Raw genomic sequence first — 23,934 nt, 5'->3', positions numbered from 1 at the left:
CATTGCGGAACAGTTCTGAACGGGGGCATAGACTCAAATAGCCTGAAAATGAGTTCTGTCTCTCATTTCCCCCCTCCCCCATTGTCCCAAATGAAGGACTCTCATGAGAGTGTGGGTTGGGGGTAGGTCTGAAAACGTCAAATGATTGGCACCAATTGTAAGATGACTTTCTAACCACGTCAGTTTTTTATCTTATGAGAAGTAAACTTTCTCATGTCTGTTTTTCTGCGAACTCACTTCGCCACTTGCTGCGATTTCAACTCTTCGGGGAGAGTTTCGCTCCTCACTCGCCTTTTCTTCTCATCGGGTGCTTTCTCTTCACCCGTTTGGGGAGCTGTGCTCAAGTGCCAGCTGATGGCTTTTGTAATGCTCGTCCTTGCTCAGATCACTTTAACATCCCAGCTAGATGAAGGTATTTCGTTTTCTGCTTTCTCTGAAATGCTGAATGCTGGCAGGAGGGGTTTTGTTGTATTTTGTGAGCAGAATGTGTTGATTTAAATTATTTAAGAGTCAAGTCTTTGCTATGATCACGCAGGGCTTTTGTTTCTCTGTTTATCAATTTCTCTATATCCATAGAAATATTTAGCACCATAGAAATACTTATGGTTACTGAAAGTAAAACGAGTGTCAGCTCTGAAATATAATTAGTTCTTCCAGGAGAGTAGAGACATGTGGCTCCTGGGCTTGTTGTTCAATGTGTCTTTAACTCTTTTGCCCCCAGCACGACTTTGAGACTTTCAGGGAGCAAAGTCAGTGCCCTGAACGTGTCCCCACGAGTTGGCAGCAGGTAGATCCATGCTGTTAATACAGATTAAGCTCAGCCCCTCATTTTAGGGGTGATGTATCTTAAAATATATCATTATGAAGCTAACCTCGATATTTTGTTTCCAAATTGGATTTTCGTCTTCTCAATACCTTCAGTCTTAAGTTTCTAAATGAGTCAAGCATCTGGGCAGAGGTGTAGGTGAATTCCTTGCGGGGTTGTAGCTCGGTGCTGAGATCACGGGGTTTTCTTGTTTGTGTTAGCAAAGGAGATAGAGCCCTTCAGTTTGATTGCTTGGAATGGAAGGGGAGCAGCCAACAGGGACCGTGCCAGGCAAGAGCACCAAAACCTCCACTGCAGCCCATGGGAAGGGCAGGGAGCCCTTGGAGGAGTCCTCCATGGACATGGAAGTGGAGAGCGAAGGCACCAGGAGGCCTGACAAAGACCCTCCCCAAGGTAGGTCTGGGCTGGCTGTTGTGGTGCTGATAGAGTCTCCTTAGCAGCAACTTGAATTTCCCAGCTCTTCCAGATTTGCTCTTTTCCCTTTTCCAAAGCAATGTGAAACGCCTGCCTAATTAAAACTGCTTTTAAAATGGTCAAAAGAGCTCGCAAAGAGTTAAAGGGTTTGGCCCAGTACAAGTGCAAAAGAAATTTGTAGACTTTCTCCTAATAAAGCCTATTTCGGAGCTCTGATCTGGAGCATTGTGCTTCAGATTGTGGTACAACAGCAGGATTTTCCAAATTTATAGGCAGCCAATGGTATGGGATTTCTTGGAATGGAATAAATGTCAAGTTTATTTACTTAACTCTTAAAATGATTTGACTTTCTTTTTCATGAAGCAGTGTATTTTCTTGAGTTCCTTGAGCTGAGCTTTCGCAGAAAAAAAATCTGCAAAACCAGCAGCTGTGTGATTTTTTTAGGGAGCCAGATGTGCAGTTGTTAAAGGCAGGTATTTGACAAATAGATGAATACATTGAAATTGGTGACAAAAACTGCTGCGTGTTGGAAGAAGGAGCTGCTGGTGCCTGGGGAAAAGCTGCTCTGCTGATATCCAGGGGGCCAGTTTGTTTTCGTAACAAACTTCCTGTCTTTGCAGAGCAGCCGTGCTGTCATTGCAGCTTTCAGAGCCTCGTGCAGAGATCCCCAAATCTTGCACAGGGACTCTGAAATGTGGCTTTGCACTTATTCATTAGAAAGGCTTTGCCTGCTTCAGATTTGCAGATTTATTGTGATCGTTGGAGCTGTTGGAATTGCAGGGGGCCTGTTAAAGTGTGTTGGAATAAGAATTACATAATGAAAGAACAAACCCGGCGATGGGACATCTTAAGTAGCTCTTAAAAAACATTTTGTTTGTGGAAAGAAGAATTTTAATTCCACTCAGCTCATATTAATAATTACAGGTCAAAATGTAGTTTGGTTCAGATAGAAGTGATGTTTGCTTTTTCGGTTCAACATTTTAAAGGCTGTCAAATCATTGAGAGCTTACAGTTGTTTTTTGGTTTTTTTTTTTTATCTTTCTGTTGATTTGGATGGGTTTTAGCAGCCTCAGATGAGGTGGTGGATAATCGAAGTTTAGAAGAGATTTTGGGTAGCATCCCTCCTCCCCCACCTCCAGCGATGACCAGTGAACCTGGTGCTCCTCGGCTCATGATCACTCACATTGTAAACGAGAACTTCAAATCCTATGCAGGAGAGCAAACTCTGGGACCTTTTCACAAGGTATCTTTCTTTTTCCTTAAATAGTTTTGAACTGAAGGTAAGGCTTCACTGGGTGGTATTACTCCTTCCTGCATTTTCATCTAAGCTGACCTCAAAAGAACTGAAAAAATATTTCAGGTTTAGAAATATTTTCCTAGCAATATTCTAAATTAAGTAGAGAAAACAGTTAAGTGCAACTTTCCAATGCTGTGCAATTTTAATTTGTCAGCACAGCTTAGTAAAGCTCTCTTTTCTCTTGATTTCGTTTGCTGGAGAACTTTTAGGGCTGTGTTTGAAGAAAGAGAATATTTTTTAGTGCCCACAAGAGACTTACGTGGCTGAGCATGAAACTTTGCTTGTGAAGCCTGCGAAGTGCAGGGCTTTGGGTTAACCAGTGCTGCTGGGAAAGCTGAGCTGAGGTGTGGGGCTTTTATTCACTTTTACCTTTGGCACCAAAAGCTGAGCTCTCAGACACTTGCACTCACGAGGAATAATTGTGCTTTAAATGGGTGATGGACGCTGGGCAGGAGTTATTTCCCTTTGAAGATCACTTTTTTCCCCTTCTCTGTGCAGCGTTTTTCATGTATTATCGGGCCAAATGGCAGTGGCAAATCCAATATCATTGATTCCCTGCTTTTTGTGTTTGGCTATCGAGCCCAAAAAATCCGGTCCAAAAAACTCTCAGTGCTGATCCATAATTCTGACGAGCACAAGGACATCCAGAGCTGTTCTGTGGAAGTTCACTTCCAAAAAATCACTGACAAGGTATGTATGATTCCAGGTTTTTTCCTTTAAGGAGCTGAAAAACTTTTAATATTTGCTTATTTTTGTTGGAGCTGGAGAAAATTTCATAGCATGATTAGTTTACCTTTGGGATATAAACCATCAGTGTTAATTAACTTTAAAAATCCTCTGTTGAGTAGTGCAGCTTTTAAAATCTTAGTAAGGATTCTTTTATTTGCTGCAGGACTAATATGTGGTAGATTTCTGTTTGAAAACAATTTAGAAAATTTTAATCATCATTTTAAGAAGAACTCGTTTTAATTTGTAATCTCGTTTACCTCAAGTAAATAAATTTATTTCTGCAATTAAAAGAATAAAAATTTATAAGCCTATGTTTGGACACAGTAGATATTCTTAAATGTATAACACAAACATATGTATTAAGAAATAAAACCTATTTAAGCAAAACTTTTCAAGCCAATTAGAAATTATTTTAATTTATCTAAACTTAGAAAAATATATAATGAATCTGAAACTTATTTACACTTTGTGTGCTGTAAACGTGCCTGCAATTTTATAACAGATTTTTCAGCAAAAATTCTGGACCTCACAATTTACCACTAAAATTTTTTGAAGCTGATATTTTGTTTGAATTAAATAGAAGGAGTTAGCAAATTACAAAAATATTTTTTTTTGCTTGCTGCTTTGTGTATTGATAAAAACTTTAGCACTTTTTTGTTGATTTATTGCAATTGTGGTACAAAAAAATTATTTCTCCTAATTTAAATTTCTTTTTAGTGCCCACATCCAAACTTTTAAATTTTGGGTCAACCAAAAAAGTGGGAAGTGTACATTGAAATTTCAAAACTGCTGGTTCATAAAGTGACAGCACTTACAGCATTTTTTAGGAACTGTTTGAAAATACATTTATTATTTTTTCTTTTTATATTTATAATAACCAGATTAAAAAATTCATCTATTTAAATTTTTTTTTCAACTTTTGTTTCACTTTGTGTTAACATCCAGAAGCTGAGTTTGAATTAAAACCAGAGAGCCATTTGAGAGCTCTTGGGGGGGTTAATCTGGGTGAGTTTTAACTTCTTGAAGCCTGGCACCAGCTTTATTTTGGCTGCTGCTCTGGAGGTAAATGGAAGCTCTCTTTTGAAGCTGCTGATGTCACATTTGTCACATCTTTAATGTTTGGCTTTTTTTTTATCTTGTGCAGTTTCTCTTTGGAGCTCTGAGCTGAGAGCAGCACTGGAGGAGCAGTAAATGCTCTGCAGTCCCCAGGGCTTCCCAGAGTCACTCCAGGCTGGGACAGCACAGCCACTGCAACCTGGGGCACTGCAAAGGCAATTCATGCAGCATTTTCAAAGCACTATTGATATTAGAGGTGGGAAGGACATCAGATGAAGACAACTCTGGGTATTTTTTTTGTCCACTTCTCAAAGGATTTTTTTGTTGTTGTTTTTCCTCTGTTTTTGTTTTTTTTTTTAAGAGATGCAATTTTAAGACAGCTCCCACTTCTATAACTCAGAGTCCATGAAAAAAGCATCCCATGATGAAACTTAGCTGCTTAATTGTGAAATAGGAGGTAGATCCACAGCTACAGTAATTGTTTCTCTGGCTCTGTGTTTCCTTAAAGCAGGAAGGAGATGATTACGAAGTCATTCCTGACAGCAAATTCTGTGTGTCTAGAACTGCCTATAGAGACAATTCTTCCACCTACTACATCAATGGCAAGAAAAAGACATTCAGAGATGTTGGGATGCTCCTCCGAAGCCATGGGATTGATCTGGATCATAACAGGTTCTTAATTTTACAGGTTGGTGCGAGAATAAATCCTATTTAAAAGTTGAATTTCCAGTTAAAACTCTAAAAAAAAATGCAGGTTTGAAACATTGCCTTGGAGGCCTTGAGGTGCTGTAGCAGCACATCATGGTTTGCATGTTCTGCTCAAGGTGCAAATCATTATTTGCTGCTGTAGGAATTGAAGGCCCAGAAGCAGTTGGGGATTCTGCTGTCCCCTTTTCCAGGAGGGAATTGTGTTCCTGACTGCAGGATTGTGCTCGTTCCGCCCTAGCAGCACGTAAATATTGGCGTGTAAAAGAAACCTTCAACCCCAATATTATTGTGCTGCTTCAGCGTGGCAGAGGCTCAGCAACTGGGGGTGCTTTTAGCTGAACTCCATCAATATTAATTAAAATTTGAGTTTTTATTTTTTTAAATTGTATAATCTAGTGTTGTCTGCAGCTCTCAGAGATACATGGTTTTACTGAGAAATGAGTGTGGAAAAATGAACTGTGCATAAAATAAGTGCAAGAAAAATCCCCTGAATTGTGTTTGTTGTTTACACTTGTGTAGCTCCAGAAATAGCACATTTATAACCAATTACACTTTACACCCCATACTGTAAAAATAATCACAATTTGTCAATATCACATCATTTATATTCATGTTTGACCTTCAGATTCTGAGGCTTGCTTGCATCTGTTTGCTGTTTTAAAGTCAGGCTGAAGGGAAAAACATTAATTTTTTTTCCAGTTTTTAAATAATGAGAATTTTGCTAGGTGCCAGCCAATTAAAATGTAAATTAAGCTACAAGTATTTAAATATTAATTCTATTAAATATCTATTTCTGCCATTATCTGTAATTACTGATAAGTCCCAAATCTACTCTGGCCTAGAAATCAGTGATCAGTGGGAGCTTCCCCAAGGTCTGAAATGTTTTAACAGAGTTTATTTTAGGCCTGTTTCTGTCAAAGGAGCTTCCAGTTCCCCTCTAAAAAACCAAAATATTTAAAAAACTTGTAGCTGGGTGGCTGTGCTTGCTTCACTTCCTCCAGGCTTTCTGTACAGTCCTTTTTTACAGCTACACCCACAAAAAGAGGATATCTCTGTTTGCAAGTCTCCATGCCAATTAATTATTTCCTCCAACACTTTATTCCTGTATTTTCTGCTTCAAGATGGAGCGAGAAGCACCTCCAAGAAAACAACTTGGAGTAAATACATCCTTTTTTTTATTATTTTTTTTTTTAAGTACAGTTGTTCTGAAATCTCACTTTGCCAAAATTTCCAGAAGGGAGAAATGTAAAGTGAAAGATGAAGGGAATGCTGGGGCAGAGATACCCAAAGCTCAGAGTCAGGGAACACTGGGAGCAGGGGAGGGGACCATTTGGAAAAGAATATTGATATCTTAATTTATTTTATATTGTTTTTCCCCCAGATGGGATTTTTTTTTTTCTTCTCCTACAAATTGTTTCAATGAGGGGAGCATCCCTTTTTTCCTAAAAGCTGGAATTTCAGGCTTCCCACCCTCCAAAGGGAAACACGAGGAAGCAGAGTAAATATTAACCATAAACCAGAGTTTTCCCACCATAATTTTAATATTTCATCCCACCAGACTTTGTCTCAGTAACTGCACTGAAATTTTCTGCTTTTTTTTTTTTTAAGTCTTTCTGACTGAGGGCAGGGCCTTTCTCTTTGCCTTTTTGAAGTGAAATCCACTGATCTAACTGTCCAAAATTCAGTATTTCCACTTGGGAAATGTAGCAATATTTTCCACAGAATGACAGCAGAACTTCAACCCCCAAATCCTAAAATTTATAGTTAGAAGGAAATAAAACCATCTAAGGCTGTGGATTGTTATCACAAGGATTGCATTTTCCCCCACTAATGTTTTCCAAATTATTTAAAATTGAAAGGATAAGTAACAGGTTTATTTGGCTTTTACTTTTTTTTTTTTTAACAGCAAAACTAAAAGTTTAATTAAATTAAGTTTAACCAAGTATTTCTCCTTTAAAATAAGTTATAAATCTCTGATTTTTTACTATATCAATAGGGTGTAGTTAAAATATTTCATTTGTACTCTGTATTTTGGGGAAAAATATTAATTAAGGATTATCAAATGCTGGTTTGGGTGTGTGACAGAACATTTGCTGTCAGTACTAAAGAAAATGTTGTAGGAGAACATGTCCTACATGTAGTAACAACACCTTTAGAGCTTTGATTTTATCTTGCTCACATAATTGCCATTACTCAATGGAAAATATTTGCTTTTTAGAAGACTGCTTCAGTTTTTTTGCTTCATTTTCCCCTTTTCACCCCCTATTTTGCAGTGGTTTTCTGCTGATTTTGGTGCTTTTGAGGGTGAAATTTGAAAGCTGAGTTCTGATCTAGATATTTCTGCTGATGCCAAACTGAAAATATTCAAATCAAAATGCTGCTGACTTCTGTGAGTAACATCACAAAAAAAACACCTGTGGGAAAACAGAAAATGTGAGAGTAATTGAGTAATTGTAGAAAAATTACAAATTCTGTGCCTGAACTTGCAAATTGAAATAAATCTAGTCTCAAAATTCTTCTGGTTCCAAAGGGATGTTGCCAGCACAGAACAGGAGGAGTTTGTCACTTCTGGGATCCTTAACTCCAACACTCCACAGTGCATGTTTTTAATAGATTGCCCTGTGCTTTCAGTACTTAGGAATAGACAATCATTTGGCATTATTGCAAGAATTATTATTTACAATTATCACAAATATGTTTCATTTTGAATGAGCTTGCCACAGCCTGAAACTGTAGCAGGAAAAAAGTGTATCTTTGTCACTTAAAAAAGAGAGTTTGGGGGAAAATCTGGCACCTTGCTGCTGCTTTTCTGTCTTCCACACCTTCCAGGAACTTGGAGAGGTGTAAAGAACAACAAATAAAATAATTGAGCTTTCACTGAAAGCCTTGGAACCCTGCTCTGCCCAGGCTGACAAACTCAGAGTAAGTATTTGTGCTGTTCTCTGCAGTGAAAGTCAGAAAGAAATTAAAACATCTCAGCCTCTTCCTCTCCTGCCTGCTTTCCTCTAAGCAATGCTGAAAGAAATGGGAGCACTGGAGGAACATCAGGTTTGGAAGTGCAGGGGGGGAATATTTGAGATCTGTGGCCCATCTTGTGGGCAAGGTGAGAGGCAGAGTCACCAAAAAGGGTGGAAAAGCCAAGTTGAGCTGCCCAGGTGACCCCCAGGCAACCCCTTTGCACATAAATATTGCAGAATTCACTCTACATTAATAGCAGTAAACTTCTGAATTGATTTGACTTTATTTCAGAATCTTACAAACAAATTACAAGTGTTTCAAATTTGTCCTAATAAGAGTGGTGTTTCACTTGAATATATTTGCTAGACTTAATTAAAATATTCTCCTGTAATCTTAGGTGTAAACAACTGCAGGGATTTTATCTGGTGTGTTTTCTAACTGATTGGAGCTCAGTTTTATCCTGTGGCAGGATGAGGTTGCCAGGAAGGAAATTCTGTCAGGCTTTTCACCTGCTCCTGTGTGGAAACAAGGTGGGAGTCACTTCCAGGGGAGTGGGGAGGAAATGAGGGAGAGATTTTCTTCTCCTTTGAGATAAACCAGAAATTCCCAATTGTTGAGGTCTGTGCTCCTGATGGGACATTGGAGCTGAGGCTATAAATGAGATTTTAAAAGGGATTAGAAATGGAATTATAAAAAACTCTGGGCTGCCAGCATTGGGGGTGAAGAGAGGGTTGTTCCTGTAGGAAGTTCTGCAGAAAAACGTGGAAAATGGGAGGAGCAAATGAGTGACAATTGAATAATTTCTTAGAACACACCAATTAAAAATCAACCATTGCAGGTTGGGTTTGCCAATTCCTGACTTAAATTCCAAAGTGACTCTGGATTTGCAATCACTTTATGCTCATATATTAAACACAGGAATATCCTTAAAACTTCCAAACTTATTTCCAGAATGCAGAATTGTAGTTTTGTGCAAACAGCTGAATGTTGAGATTTTCCTCATCCCTGGCCAGTGGTGGCATTGTAGATTTTTGTACATACATTTATTTTTTAATTTGACTTTATTTCCCACTGAGTTTTCCTGGAAAGGAAGAATTTTTGATGCTTTTTTCCCCCTCCTGTGTATTCACCACGTGGTAAAATTGAAGGGTAAAAATGAGATAGGACTGCAAACATTAATTAATATCAACAATAACATGAAATTACAGGGGAAAAAAATCCTGTATTACAACAATCTGTTGTAATCTTCCCTGAGCTGTGTTACAGCAGGAGAATAATGAGATGGGAATATTGGCTCTCTCCATACATATTCCAAAATCCATGGATGCAGAATTGGAATTCATGGGCAAAGCTTTGTGAGATGGGATTAGATAAATAAATAAATTGAAGATCCAGAAATTTAGAACTTATTTTTCCCATTCTTTACTGTACTCCTGATTAAAAATGAGAGCTATCACTGTGGTAAAAGGGGGGAAATAACCCCAAAGCCAAGTGTGAGCACAGAAAAGACAAATAGAAAATTGAAATTGTGGGGGGAGGGTGAAATCACTGGAAGCTGCAGACAGGAAAGGGGAGACACTTGTCTCATTTTGCTGCCTGAAGGCTTTTTGAAGAGAAAAATGCACTTTTGGTGCCTTGTTATCAAGAAATTGATGGCACAAAGCAGCCAGGAAATAAAAATGTAGCGAGAAAACAAAGTTCCACAACACCCAGGCTACTTTTCCTCTAAATTTTCCTCCCCCTTGGCTTTTGCTGCAGTTCCAGGTTGTGTCAGGTGGAATTGGAGCTGAATGAGCCAAAAGCTGAACTCAGGAGCAGTAACTTTGTAGTGGTGCTGATTCTACTCAGAGGAGTAAAGAACCAAAGGGAAAGCAGGAATTAGGCTTGGATTTTTTCTTTTCAATCTCTAGAAAAACAACTTTATTATAAACATTTCAGGTGTTTTAATGGGATTTTCCTTGGAGCAAATCCAGTGTCCCTGTGTCACTCGGGCTTTGCTCCTCGTGATGCTGAGGAGGTTTCAGCTCCTGGAGAAGCTCTTGCAAAATCTCTTCGTTTCCATTTGCTTCAGTGTTTGAGAGAACTGAAACATTGCTGTGCTCTGGAAAATAGAGTAAAATATAACTTAACTTTTATTAAGAGAAGTTTGCCCTGTGCTGTGTCACTTCTGTCCCAAATTCCATGGCAAAAAGTTAAGAAAATAATTGAAATTGTGGTGTAATTTGAATTAAGATGGGTTTTTTCCATTTGTACCAGCAAACAACAGATTTTAGCTCTGACTGCTCTAATCTTCCACAGAGATTGAGTTAAGGTGGTTTTTACAACTGCAAGCACTGCTTACATTAAATTCCAATTACCCATGCATTTATAGTACTAGTTCTTCACAAATACCCCTTAATCTTGTGATGCTTGATAAATTGTCCTAATCACTGCATTCAGATATTAATTCCATTTCATTTATGTAAAATATCATAAAATTGCAAACTAATTTATGTAATCACCTGATTTTGAAAGCAAATTTTACATATTGATGTTACAATATTAATAATATTACTATTACAATATTAAGGTGTTATTGTTGTTAAATATTAAGTTACAGGATAATTGGAATTGTGCTGGAACAGGTGTTATGGTTGGATTACAGTAAAGTTTGCTGAGACTGAAAGATTTTGGTCTCAATAAGAAAACTTCCTTTTATGGGGGTTTAAAAAGCCTTAAAAAGTTTTCTGTTATTAAAAATATGCTGCTGCTACAGTGAGACTACTAAAATATCCTGAATTTTAAAAAAATGTCTTAAAAATACTAAATATTCTTAAAATGCTGAGTATCATGGTCACAGTTGTCATACATTAAATTTTCTGGTGGTTTAATGGGATTTTGAAACAAACTCATATATTTTGACCTGTTCCTAAACAGGGAACGTTTTCCTGATCCATAGTGTTGTGTTTTCCAGGAAATATCTTCTCTAAAGCTATTTCTCCTGAGCACAACTCTGATTTTCACTCAGATCTCATATTTCTCCACCTCTGAATAGTGGTGGAGAGCTCTTCCAAAAACAAACCCCCAAAATCTAAATGACCAAATTCCCCTCCAAAACCACCCAAACTTCCCTGAGCTCCTGCCCAGAGCACAGTGCATTCCCAGCTGCTGAATTCTAAGCTATCCCAAGGTTCTCAGCTTTTTAAAGCTGAGCTTAAGCCAGCAGAAATTGAGAATCCAGAATCCTGGCAAACTGTTTTTGCCTCCTTGGTGCCGGAATTATTCTGTGGCACATTGACCAAGAGCTCTGGGAATGTTGCAGTTACAATTTAGACAAAACTCAGGGTGTTTGAGGTGCTGCCATCCCAAATATTCAGGGATGAACAGAGGAAGCAATAATCACTAAAAACAAACATCTTCCTAGGTTCTCCAGAAACAGCTCATCCTGCCCGATGGGATAGTGGGAAGGAATTCCTGGCTGGGAGGGTGGGGAGGAGCTGGGATGGAATTCCCAGAGAAGCTGTGGCTGCCCCTGGAAGTGTCCAAGACACCCTGGGATAGTGAAAAGTGTCCCTTAAAGGCCCCTTCCAGCACAAAAGGTGTTGTTTGTTCTTCATGAAGAGTTCTGAGGTTGCTGTCAGTAGTTTTTCAAGATGGTGGAAGCTTTTTGCCATCCCTGTTTGTTCCACAGCAGAGTTTTGGGATGGAATGTGGTGGCTGGATCCCAAAACTGCCTCATTCCCGTTCAGCGCTATCCCAGTGCCCCACAGTCCCAGTTACACCAGTGGGGCTGGATCCTGTCCCTGCTGGGATCAGCACTTTGTGCCATTCACACCCCTTAGCTGTGGGGAACAACACCCAGTCCCAAAGGGAAAGAGGAAGGTTCTGGAACACAGCGCAGCAAATGAGAGTTACCTCTGTTAGGATCTTGATTCCAAACCACATTTGCAGGAAAAGCCTCAGGAGCAGGTCAGACCTTCCCTTTATCAGACAGTTAAATAACCTTGTTTAAAATTCCAATCCATATGTGCCAGAAAACATTGGATAAAACTGGACAGCTCAGGTTAGAGCTCTGCTGACAGGATCAGCTGTTTTCCTGCTTTTAGAGAAAACAGTGGTCATGGCAAATTCAGAATTTTAAACCAGTGCTGGAACGTGCTGCTGCTCTTGCCAGTCCTGAAACTTCTTTTAAACTTTTTACTTAGGTACAATAGAAAATTAAATTCTTAAATTGAGGAAGTATCTTAAACATCACAGCTGTGAATTATTCAGCTGTGCAAAGAAACACAGATTCCAGACTGCAGAAGTTTATTCCTCATGCTTTTTGCCAGAGGAGCCGCTTCCAGCTGAGAAGGGCTCTTCCCTTATTTTACAGCTTGATCTCCAACCAGGTTTGTCCTGATTTACCCCAGGGCTGAGTGTTTGGAAATGTTTCCCCAGATGAGGTGGTGGTGTAGGATTCACGGTGTTTGTTCCCTGAGGAGTTCTGTGGGATGGGTGCTGGGATGTGTGTGCATGGTACAGAGCTGGAGCTGGCCACTTCCAGCTCGTGCTGTATCTGCATCCCAGTGGATCCACGTGGATGTGGAAGGCTCCACACGCTGCAGAAGCTGGAATTTGGTTTGTAGTTCCATTTAGAGCTCTTGCACTGAGTGTAGAGCCTTCCCAAAGGGCTTGGTGGGTGTGGAAATGTGGAATTGCAGGATGGTTTGGGTCGGAAGGGACCTTAAATCCCATCCAGCCCCACCCCTGCCATGGGCAGGGACCCCTTTGCTATCCCAGTCTGCTCCAAACCCCGTTCCAGCCTGGCCTTGGGCATTTCCAGGGATCCAGGGGCAGCCACAGCCTCTCTGGGCACCTGTGCCAGGCCCTGCCCACCCTGCCAGGGCACAATTCCTGCCCAAAATCCCATTTATCCCTGCCCTGGCAGTGGGAGCCATTCCCTGGCTCCTGTCCCTCCAGCCTCTGTGAACAGTCTCCATCTTTCCTGTAGCTCCTCCAGGCACTGGAAGGTCACAGTTCAGTCACCCTGGAGCTTCTCCAGGATGCATCCAAGGCTGGTTTTTTCCAGGAATTTCTTCCCTCGTGTGGACATCTGGTTCCTTGTTGGCATCACCCATGGCTGGGTGTTGACATCCATTTTGATTGTCTGAACAGAGCCTGCATTTCCTTTTTATTTTACACATTTTTCCCTGTCCTGAATCCCTGAGCCACAGGAAGACAACTGAGGGAGGGAATTCCAGAATTCCAGGGGTTTTGGTGGGAACCTTGGCAAAGCTGGGTGTCCCAGCTCTGAGGAGCTGCTGAGCTGCTTCCCCTCATTGCTCAACAAATGTCTGCCTGCCCCGCCTTGGTTTCACTTTCACAACGCCGGGGCATTTCAAAATTCAGAAAGAGCAAGGAGGTTTGGGGCTTGTAAATTCATAATTCAAATAATGGATCGAGTAATGAACACTGGGAATTAATTAAGAAACACTTCAATCGAGTTTTAGCAGTTGTAAAATCTGTTTGCTCTGTTAATCATTATCAAGAAGAGCAGGTACAACCTTTTCACTCTCCTTTATCAATTAAAGGAAACTTATAATTTCTTTTAATTTTTTTTCTGCAAACTTTTTTATTTCTTAAATCTGGGCTGAATTAAACAGATTTCTTTATATATTAAACTTAATAAATAGTATAAATATTAAATAAAAACACTATTATTATTTAATTAATAATTTATAAATATATTTATTTTTACACTCAATGAGAAAATAATTCAAGAACTTCTTAGTGAGCTGCAGAGAGACCCCACAACTGCATCATCATCTTTCTTAGAGGTGGTTAATTATATTTAGCCAAATAATGGAAATTGGATTAATTCCTTGCTTGTCCAAAATTGCCATTTTTCCCTGTTAAATCCAAGGTGGATTTGTGATTTACAGCACTGAACACGAGGGGTGTAAAGCCAGTGTAAAACCTCTCAGTCCCAGTCAGCATTGAGTTAAATCTTTCCTGTGATTGTTTTCTCCTGGGTGTAAACAGAGGAAATGCTTTAATGCTAGAAGGAGAAAGACTTCTGACAATCCCAGAATATCTGGGGAGGCTGCAGAGTTTCCTCCCCCAAGAGCTGACAGGCAGTTTTGGGGAGAGAGCCACACTTTTGTGGCAAGGGAGCAGATAATTGGGGTTTTATCCAATCCAGCAGCAGTTACTCACAAACTGATTTGCTTTTTGAGGCATGCAAGAAATAAAACTTAAGGGTTGGGTTGAGGTTTTTTGTCTTGTCAGACCTGCAGCAGTAACACAAACTGTCCTTGTCACTGACTCTGTTTAATCCTTTCTAAATCTTACTTTTAAAAATTCAAGCTATTTTTAATACCGCCAAATTCACTTAAAATTAGTACAGTACATAAAGGGAAATTACACAAAGGAACCCTCATACCTAAAGAATCCTTTTCTCCACCAAGGAAGCCTCAATTAAATGAATTACAATTCTAGTTCATCCATCAGCCAGGATTTGATGAACTTTCTAAAGAGACCCTTCAGGGACTTCAATTCTGATTAAACTTTCTTCTTTCCAAGGGCCTGCTTTATTCTCTTCTTTTTTTTTTAGGTTGGGGAAACACATTTTGAATCTTTAGAGAATGAAGGAATGGTCAAACCTGGAGAGGAAATTTCATTCTGATCTATATTTTCCCAAATAAATGTGAAGGTTGGACTTGATCTTGGAGATCTTTTCCAACCTGAATGATTCTGTGACATTCCAGTTGGAATCATTTTGATTGCTGCCTTATTTTATTCTTTCTTTATAACGTCTCATACTCATTCCATAGATTTTTTTTCAGAATATTTTCCCCATCCCAGAAAAAAAAACAAAACAAACCCAAACTAAATCAGAAAAGACCCAGCCAGCTTTTGTTTCCCAAGGGGGAGGTGGAGCAGATTGCCATGATGAAGCCCAAGGGGCAGACGGAGCACGACGAGGGAATGCTGGAATATCTGGAGGATTTGATCGGCTCGGCGCGGCTCAAGGAGCCCATCCAGACCCTGTGCCGCAGAGTGGAGCTGCTCAACGAGCGCCGCGGGGAGAAGGTGAGGCTGCAGCTCCTGGGGCAATCCCAACCAAATCCCAGCATTTCTACACACAGCCCTGTGGAGAGTTCAAAATACACACAATCACTGCTGCCCAAGCTGCTCACGGAACGTTTTATTGGTGCATTGAGGGCTAAAAGGACTAAAAAAGCTCTAAATAAGATCAAAGTTCCTTTTCCTTGATGTGTCTGTGGTAAATCCTGTGGCAGACTCGTTTTAAAGGTAAACAACACCTGTAGTTGTAGGAATTAAATTAAGTATGGCCTTTCAGAAGGTTGAGATAAAGGAAATCGCCATAAAATTGCCTTGCAGAGGTAATTCCTGGTATCATTTTTCCAGAGGATTCACATCCTACAAAGGGTTTGGAATTTTCTCCTCATGGTTTCCTCCTGTAGTGCTGGCCCTGCCTTAGCTATGCCCTTCTGTTTTCCCCAGTTAAATCGAGTTAAAATGGTGGAGAAAGAAAAAGATGCCTTGGAAGAGGACAAGAATAAAGCCATTGAGTTCCTTTGCTTGGAAAACCAAATATTTAAGGAAAAGAATCAGATGTGTCAGTATTACATGTAAGTAATTCTCAGGCTTTGGGTTGGCTTTCACATGGTGGGGCTGCTGTTAAACTTTGCTTCAGTATCTCTAATTACAAATATTTTCTATTTCTAACTCCAAATTATTGTTATTTTTTGATACTTTACACAATCCTGATGTTACACTGAGAATTGGAACTAGAGATTCATTGTGAAGATGGAGAAAAGTGAGGATTTGCTGTTTTATTTTCCTAGCCATGACCTAAAGAAACGAATAAATGACCTGGAAATGCAGAAGGAGAAAATTAATGAAGAAACTAAAAGTATTAATGAGAAAAGCAGTAAACTTGCAGAGGAAACAAAAACCAAGAATAAAACTTTGAAAGAACTTGAGAAGTGAGTACTTTAGGGATGTGTAGTACCATGTTTTACATGTTTCCCAGCAAAAAATGAAATTATCTGATGAGCAGAGTCACTCCTGGTATGTCGAAATTCACAAAGAAACATTTAAATAAATGCACAAAAGAAATTAAATGCACAAAAATAAATTAAAGCAAATTCACATTGGTTTGATTTGGTTCTGGGTAAGATTCACAATTACAATAAGAAAATGTCTGATTTTTTAATGGATTTTAAATATTTCTTTTTATTGACTGTACAAAAAAAGAATTAGTAAATGCTTTTTAGATGTACAACTCTAATGCTTGGGGACATGGATTTGGGAATCTTCCCCTGGTTTCCTCATGAATCATTTTTGCATAAATTGTGTTTGTTAAAATTGCTTTGCCTGGGTGCTGATCCCCAGTCTATCTGCAATATTGACTTGCTCATCCTCATGGAATTACTGGGGAGAGATGGGAATTATCAATTCTGTCAAGAAAAAAATGAAAAATTCTGAAAATACATTTAATATTGCTTGGGTAATTGATCTATTTCTGATGGAACATCATTTTTCCAGGGAAAATACTGGGAATATAGTGAATATTGGATGTTGTTAATTACAAAACCTGAGTAATACTAATTTAAATTCTACATGTTCACTTGTTAAGCCAAGCTTAATAAGCCTTATTTTTATACTGTATGAAATCATTATTTTTTTTTTATTTCTTCCTTCAGGAAATTCAATAAAATCACAAAGTTCATAGAGGAAAATAAAGAAAAATTCACTCAGTTGGATTTGCAGGATGTGAAAGTGAGGGAGAATCTCAAACATGCCAAGAGCAAGGCTAAAAAACTGGAGAAGCAGCTTCAAAAGGACAAGGAAAAGGTAAAGGGGATGGATCAGCTGGATTGGCTTGGAAAATCCAAGTGGACAGAACTTGGAAAAGTTCTGTTAATTGTGGGAGAAAATGGAAAGGGCACAAAGAAGGTGGAAAATTTGGGTTGGAATTGTTTTAATGAGCTATTTGAGGTCATTAAATCAGCCCAAGGTTTTGTTTGCTAATCCCTGACTGCACTGATCACTCCATGAATGGAGTTAATTTGTGGATCAGTGCCATCCACTTGGTCAGTGAGAGCTGTTGGGATGCCTTTGGATCGAGGAGGGATTCAGGAATTGCTGTCCCAGTGGGGGAGGAGGCTCAAAGTGCTTTCCTGTGCAGGTGGAGGAGCTGAAGAACGTCCCCGCCACGAGCGCCAAAGCCATCGAGGACGCCACGGCCAAGAGGGAGCTGCTGGCAAAGGACAAGGACAAAGAGGAGGCCAAGCTCAGGCAGGTCCTGGCCAGCCTGCAGGAGGAGACCAAGGGAATTCAGAAGGAAAAAGAGGTTTGGACAAGCAGGAATTATCCACCTGCTGTAACTTCACTCTTCTAAAGGAAACCAGCACCAGGCGCTTCATAATCTATTTATTGAAAATTCCAATGTTCCTTAGTTCAGAGGAGCTCAGTGGGAAATTAATCTTAAATTAATAATTACACCTAAACTCTTGGCTGCTTTTTGAGTGCTCAAGCATCATCAAGTAGCTTATTCATAGATTTAATATAAATGATTGTCATGGTTTTATATTAAATCTATGAAGGTGAAGCTAACCCATGACAATGATACACTCTGACTTTCTGCCACCAAAACATTTAAGCCAATGGTGTCGCTTAAATAAATAAAGATATTCTGGAATGTTCTGTTCCCAGCCCTTCCCACACCATCTGTGAATTAATGGACAACTCCTTTAACACTTGGTTATTGGTGGTGGTGTTGTTCAGTACCTGGAGGCTGGAAATTTGTCCTGTAAATTTGCAGGGTTATTTTCTGTCCTTGAAAACGTGGATTCTCCATGGATTTGAGCTGTAATTTAGCTCAGTGTTTAGTGCTCCTCCCACCTTTGAGAAAACCATACAAAGCTTGTATGGAAATGCTCTGGGAGAACTCCCTGAAGTTCTTTATAATTAGGAAAAGCCTTGTTAAGCCATTAATTAACGAAGAAATGCCGCTTCTCCCAGAGAACAGAAGCATTTCCTGCTGCCAGGGCTGGAAAAGCACATCCCATTTCCCCTTGCCTTTGCCCAGCTGAGGGGCTGAGCTGTCCCTGGGTGTTCCTGCAGGGCAAGGAGAAGGAGCTGATGGAGTTCAGCAAGGAGGTGACCGAGGCCCGCTCCAGCATGGAGCTCGCGCAGTCGGAGCTGGAGCTGTACCTGAGCAGGTACAACTCGGCTGTGGCTCGCCTCAGCCAGGCTCAGGAGGCCCTGCAGAGCACCTCCAACACCCTGAAGGAAAGGAAAGCTGCCATCAGAGACATCGCTGGGAAACTGCCCCAGGCTGAGCAGCAGCTCAAGGAGGTGAGATTGACTTTGCCACTTCATCTGGAGTCACACACAAAGCAAAGGCCCCCTCCTCTCTTTGGCAAGAATCGTGGTGAAAATGAACTGTGACCCACCTCCTCCAAAACAACATTGAAAAGCTATTACCTAATATTGAGAAAATACTGGATTTCAAACTTAGTTTGTTAAGCCAATGTTGACTTCAGTTAAATCCTACATATCCCTGCAAGGTAATAGATTTAATTTCACACTGAGATGTGGCTGCATTCCTGAGCCTTCTTCAGGGTGCTGAGGCCCTGGCACAGGGTGCCCAGAGCAGCTGTGGATCCCTGGCAGTGCCCAAGGCCAGGCTGGACATTGGGGTTTGGAGCAGCCTGGGACAATGGGAGGTGTCCCTGCCATGGCAGGGGTGGCACTGGGGGAGCTTTAATGTCCCTCCCAACCCAAAAACCATTCTTTGAATTTAATTTCTTGCTCCTCAATCATTCCCCAAAGAACAAACAGAAGACTCCCTGAATCCAGTAGATTTTGGGAGGCTGAGCTAATGTCTTTGAACCCCCAGAAAGAGGATGCTCTGGAGAAGCTGGGAAGGGAAGAATCCGGGGCCAAGGATCTCCTGCGAAACCTGCGCCGAAAAGTAGAAGAAGCCAAAAGCTCTTTAGCACAAAGTCGCAGCCGAGGAAAAGTGCTCGAGGCTCTGCTCCAGCAGAAGAAATGTGGGAATATTCCTGGGCTCTATGGAAGGCTGGTAAGATCTAGAAGGCTGTTAAGAGCTTTAGTGTTGAACTTTGGAGGAACTGAAAGGTGTTCCTGTGATGAAGTGTGGGATGCATCACTTCCCTGGCATTAGGAATTTGGAGAGCAGAGCTGTAAATCCTGTGGACTTGCTGTAAAATCAAACATTTTTCAGTTCTTTCCAAGCAACTTTGGTTTAAAGTCCTGAAAATTCAGAGCTGAGTTTTTCATTCCTGTTGCACAGCAGTGTAATTGTAAAAATGCTGGTTTTGTATTCTGCGGTTTTTTGTCTAAGGAGAATTACCTCTGCTTCAGAAAAATCAGTTTATTCCGATTTTTAAAAGTGCATTCATGGATTTACTGGGACAGAACTCAAAGAGCAGCTCAGGTGCCAACTAATCAGTGTTTGCCCCTCAATGCTCAGGGAGACCTGGGAGCCATCGATGACAAGTACGACGTGGCCATTTCCTCGTCGTGTGGAGCCTTGGATCACATTGTTGTGGACACCATTGACACCGCCCAGGCCTGTGTGAACTTCCTGAAGGCCGGAGGGATTGGAGTTGCCACCTTTATAGCCCTGGACAAGGTGAGTCCCACCCTTGGGAAAACAAATCATTTTACTGTTAATTGCAGTCTAATTACACTTGTTTTAAAGCCTTAGCAAGCCATAGAATAACGGAATGACCTCAATATTTATCCCAAAGATTCATTCCTTGATTTCCTTTGTGGGTGTAGATGGCTGTGTGGGAAAAGGAAATGAAGAAAATCCCAACTCCTGAGAACGCCCCGCGTCTCTTTGACCTGGTGAAGGTGGAGGACCCAAAGGTTCGCCTGGCGTTCTACTTCGCTCTCAGGAACACTCTGGTGGCCAAAAACCTGGAGGAAGCCACCAGAATAGCATTCCAAAAGGAGAAAAGGTGGAGGGTGGTAACCCTGCAGGGACAAATCATCGAGGTGTCAGGTACTGGAGCTCCATTGGAAGCACTTAGTGGGCAATATCGAAGTCTGGGGAGTTCTCTGACCTCTTTTCATCCCTTTTTCTGTAGGAACCATGACTGGTGGGGGAGGAAAAGTCATGAAGGGCAGAATGGGCTCCTCAGTTGTGATGGATATCTCAGAAGAAGAGGTGAGAACATCACAGAAATGGAATTCCAGCAGAATTCCTTCCTTCAGGCAGTTCTGACACACACATGTGCCTTTCAAACCAGCTTGATCAGGAGCAAGCTTGGGATGGAAGAGAATTCCAAAGGGTTACAAAGCCAAAATTCCCAGTGTTAGCAGAGGTTATAATGCTTTGAAGTGCTTCAGGGATAAAAGGGTTGTCATTGGCAGGGGCTGCCCAGGGAGGTTTGGAGTCCCCATCCCTGGAGGTGGCACTCGGTGCTCTGGGCTGGGGACAAGGTGGTGACCAGGCACAGGCTGGACTCCGTGGTCCTGGAGGGCTTTTCCAGCCTCAGGAATTCTGGGATTCTGGGTTTGTTCTCAGCCCAGCCCATTCTCACAGTGCTCCCTTTGATAGCTTGGACATCATTTTGGCAGAGCAGGATACAGTTTGCTTTTCCTTCTGAATTCCATTTAGGTTTTAATCTGGAGCTGCTCTTCCTCTTGTTTTTCACTGGCAGAGCTGATGTTCCCAGCACTCAGACTCCCCAAGCTGAAGTTTTTACTCCACTTTCTCCTGTGCTTTAAGAGCTGTTGAGCTCAGGAATGAGCCCTGGCTTGGTTCTGTCGTGGTGACACCAGTAAATAATCCTCTCATTCTGTGTAGATCAGCAAAATGGAATCCCAGCTGCAGAAGGATTCCAAAAGAGCCACGCAGCGTGAGGAGGAGAAATCCCAGCTTGAGGAAGCCATAAGGAAACTGCAGCAGGACATTCGGGAAATGAGGAACACCTCGGAGAAGTACACAGCGAGCATCCAGGTGAGAATTCCTGAGCACTTCCCAGCCTCAGCCCCACACAGGCCTGCCTGGGGCCAAGCAGCTTCCAAGGACAAGATTCCAGCCCAGTTTTGTGTTCTCTGCAGGGTTTTTCTGAACAAGAAATCGATCTCAAAAATCAAACCAAGGAACTTGAAGCCAACGTCGCTGCTGCTGCCCCCGACAAAACCAAACAGAAGGAGTTGGAAAAAGTCCTTGAGGGTTATAAAAAAGGTACATTTTTTGGAGAGGAGATTAGAGATAAATAATCTCCTCTAGCAATAGAGGAAGGAATGGGTTTGGGTTTGTGCTTCAGTTCCCTGTCTTGGTTTAGGACCTCATTTTTCTAAGGTGTTGCTGGAGATCATAGAGTAAAACCCCTTTTCTTTGTAATTGCTCGAGGTCACGTTTCAGTCAAGCTAAAGATGGATTTCAGTAGTTTGTTTCTTTGCTTGGATTTTTGTGGTTGTATCACACATTCATAGGGAAACTTAGTTTAATTAGGGGTAAGAATTGTTAATGAGGAGGTAATGATATAAAAGCCAAGTGAAGGTTTTTTGTCAGGCTCTGCCAGTAGTCTATAAAATAAATCCCTGTATTCTTTGTGGGAACACATCCCTTTTGTGCAGCCATGCTCAGCAGGAACAGGAGCCTACACAGTTACACCAAATCCTGGGAAATGCTGGTGGCCAGTTCTTAAAATCGAATTTTTGAGCATCTTCCCGTTAATTAAATGCAAAGAATGAACTTGGAGAAACTTCTAATGCACCACCTCATGTATTTAAATACTCTGTGTACATTAACTGATCCTTGCTGAGTGGTTTTTATGGCAGGAGAGCTTTGGTAGAGCAGGGGCAGAAAGCAGTGGGTAGATTTTGATATTTGTCACAGTTAAACTCATCATTTGTCACAGCATAGAGAAGATGTGCAGTTTTCAGTAGAGGAACAGAGCAGAGCTTCCATCTGGTATCGTTTTCATCACTTTATCCCTTCAATCCTGCTGTCCATGAGCAGCCCCAGGGCTGAACTCCTGAACTCCCCTTTCCCATGGACAGATTACGAGCGCGTGGCTGAGAAGGCCAGGAAGATGGAGGAGGAGGTGAAACGACTGCACCAGCTCATCATGGACACCAACAACCGGAAACTGAAGGCTCAGCAGGACAAAATTGATAAAATTGACAAGGAAATGGATGAATGTTCCTCAGCCATCACCAAGGCCCAGGTGGCAGCCAGGACTGCAGACAGGTACAGCTCCTGGAGAGCCTCATCTCTCATCTCATCTCAGACCTGGGGAGCCTCAGGCTGGAGCTGCACTCACTCAGTGCCTGTGCTAAGTGGGGCTCAGGGAGGGAAAGGGAAGTAAAATGTCGTAGTTTTTAAGAATTTAAAAGTCACATTTAATCAGTATTTCTCCAGTATTTGTCTGAATTGTTTCTCTAATATTGCCTAAACTGCAATACTCAGGATAAAATCCAAAACAGCACTCAAATGGATGTGCAGGAGCAGTTCAGATCTGAAGGGACTGGTTTTAATAGGAGACCTAATATCAGGAAATAAAATGGGATCTAGTTTTTATGGGAGCTCACCATTCCATAGAGATTCCAAACTCTGAAAGAAGAGATGGAGTCATTTAGTGAAGCCTGGCTGCTCAGGAAGACAACTTTGTTTTCCTTGGATCCCTCTGGAGTGCGAGAGTTGGTGCCTAAAGCAGCACTTCCCCCTTGTTGTCAGTGAGATTGTGCTCCTGGATTATTTCCTGTGAGGTGCACAAAGATCCCTGTCCCTGGGCAGGAACCTGAAGAAATCCGAGGAGGCTCTGCAGCGCACAGAGAAGGAGATGGAAGACAATGAGAAGGAAATGAAGAACTTGGCAGCAGAGCTGACAACGCTGGAGGACAAAGCCACCGAGGTGATGAACGAGTGCAGGAACGCTGAGGTGAGTCCTGGGACCACTCTGGGCTCCAGGGAAATGAGGGAGAGGAGTCAAATCCTCCCTGTGTCCCACTGACATCCCATTCTCTCTGCAGAGCAACCAGGCTGTGGCAGTGGAGTATTTTTATATTTTATTCTCACCTGGAAATTTATCCTGACCCAGTTTAGGAAAAAACTTAACACTGAGTCTCCCCAGAGAAATTGCTGGGTTTAAAAGTTGCTTAAACATAAAATTTTTGCAGTTATGTGGGATTTTAGTTTCCCATCTAGATTTCTGTGAGAGAGGGAAAACCAGGATGGCTGAAATACTTTCAGATAAATCTTAAGATTTGATGTCTTTCTCTAATTAGCTAAAAATGAGTGTAGGACCCATTTGATTCAGATCTGGAATGAAAATACAAACTGCAGCATTTTATCAGTCATTCCAGAATTCAGGGATCAGTTATAAATCCAAGAATATTCATTTGTTTCCATCAATAGCCGTGAGTAAATTAAACAAAAACAGACTTTTCACCCAAAAAAGGGGCAACATTTTTGTAGGTAATTGATTAATGCCCTTTTTGGGGACATTTGCCATTTTTCTATTCAGGAAGCTTTGCCAGCAGTGCAGGAGGAGCAGAAGAATTTACTGGAGGAGATGAAAACGATTCGGGATGCTGAACATGCTCTTCAAAGTGAAGCTCTGAGCATCAAGCTGAAAATTGAACAAATCGACAGCCACATTTCCACCCACCAGGGAAAGGTTAAATTCTGGCAAAAAGAGGTACAAAAGCTTCCTAAAACTTAAATCAGGGAACTGTGGAATGATTTGGGTTGGGAGGGACCTTAAAGCTCATCAGGGACACCTTCCACTATCCCAGGTTGCTCCAAGCCCTGTCCTTGCCTTGGGCACTTCCAGGGACCCAGGGGCAGCCACAGCTTCTCAGTGGATCTCAGCATGAACTCATCAACATCCCCTTAGAAAACAGAGGATTTGGGAGCAAATTCCCCTTCAGATCACAGCTTATTTCTGGATATGCAGGAACAGGA

At 41.3% G+C, this 23,934-nt stretch overlaps 1 protein-coding gene across 3 annotated transcripts in view; it reads left to right on the top strand.

Annotated features, from left to right (window-relative positions):
- SMC4 (structural maintenance of chromosomes 4) overlaps positions 1–23,934 on the top strand; it is a 29,857-nt gene that overhangs the window by 1,303 nt on the left and 4,620 nt on the right. Inside the window, exons 1-20 of one of the 3 annotated variants that reach the window (XM_058844235.1) lie at positions 223–412; positions 1,027–1,219; positions 2,305–2,483; positions 3,036–3,227; positions 4,834–5,010; positions 14,877–15,041; positions 15,477–15,604; positions 15,821–15,961; positions 16,682–16,832; positions 17,167–17,331; positions 18,105–18,338; positions 18,883–19,068; positions 19,480–19,641; positions 19,791–20,016; positions 20,102–20,181; positions 20,824–20,976; positions 21,081–21,207; positions 22,029–22,218; positions 22,765–22,909; positions 23,495–23,668. In XM_058844235.1, the coding sequence (XP_058700218.1) occupies positions 1,063–1,219; positions 2,305–2,483; positions 3,036–3,227; positions 4,834–5,010; positions 14,877–15,041; positions 15,477–15,604; positions 15,821–15,961; positions 16,682–16,832; positions 17,167–17,331; positions 18,105–18,338; positions 18,883–19,068; positions 19,480–19,641; positions 19,791–20,016; positions 20,102–20,181; positions 20,824–20,976; positions 21,081–21,207; positions 22,029–22,218; positions 22,765–22,909; positions 23,495–23,668 (3,132 nt within the window). In that variant the 5' untranslated portion in view covers positions 223–412; positions 1,027–1,062. Of the gene's footprint in view, positions 1–222; positions 413–1,026; positions 1,220–2,304; positions 2,484–3,035; positions 3,228–4,833; positions 5,011–14,876; positions 15,042–15,476; positions 15,605–15,820; positions 15,962–16,681; positions 16,833–17,166; positions 17,332–18,104; positions 18,339–18,882; positions 19,069–19,479; positions 19,642–19,790; positions 20,017–20,101; positions 20,182–20,823; positions 20,977–21,080; positions 21,208–22,028; positions 22,219–22,764; positions 22,910–23,494; positions 23,669–23,934 lie in introns of those variants that run through there. The other 2 variants (XM_058844237.1, XM_058844236.1) reach the window with 2 other exon arrangements.

This window comes from Poecile atricapillus, chromosome 8, assembly GCF_030490865.1.
Source record: "Poecile atricapillus isolate bPoeAtr1 chromosome 8, bPoeAtr1.hap1, whole genome shotgun sequence".
Lineage (NCBI taxonomy): Eukaryota > Metazoa > Chordata > Aves > Passeriformes > Paridae > Poecile > Poecile atricapillus.
The sequence above is the reverse complement of the archived record's forward strand: the minus strand, read 5'-3'. Positions and strand labels throughout refer to the sequence as shown.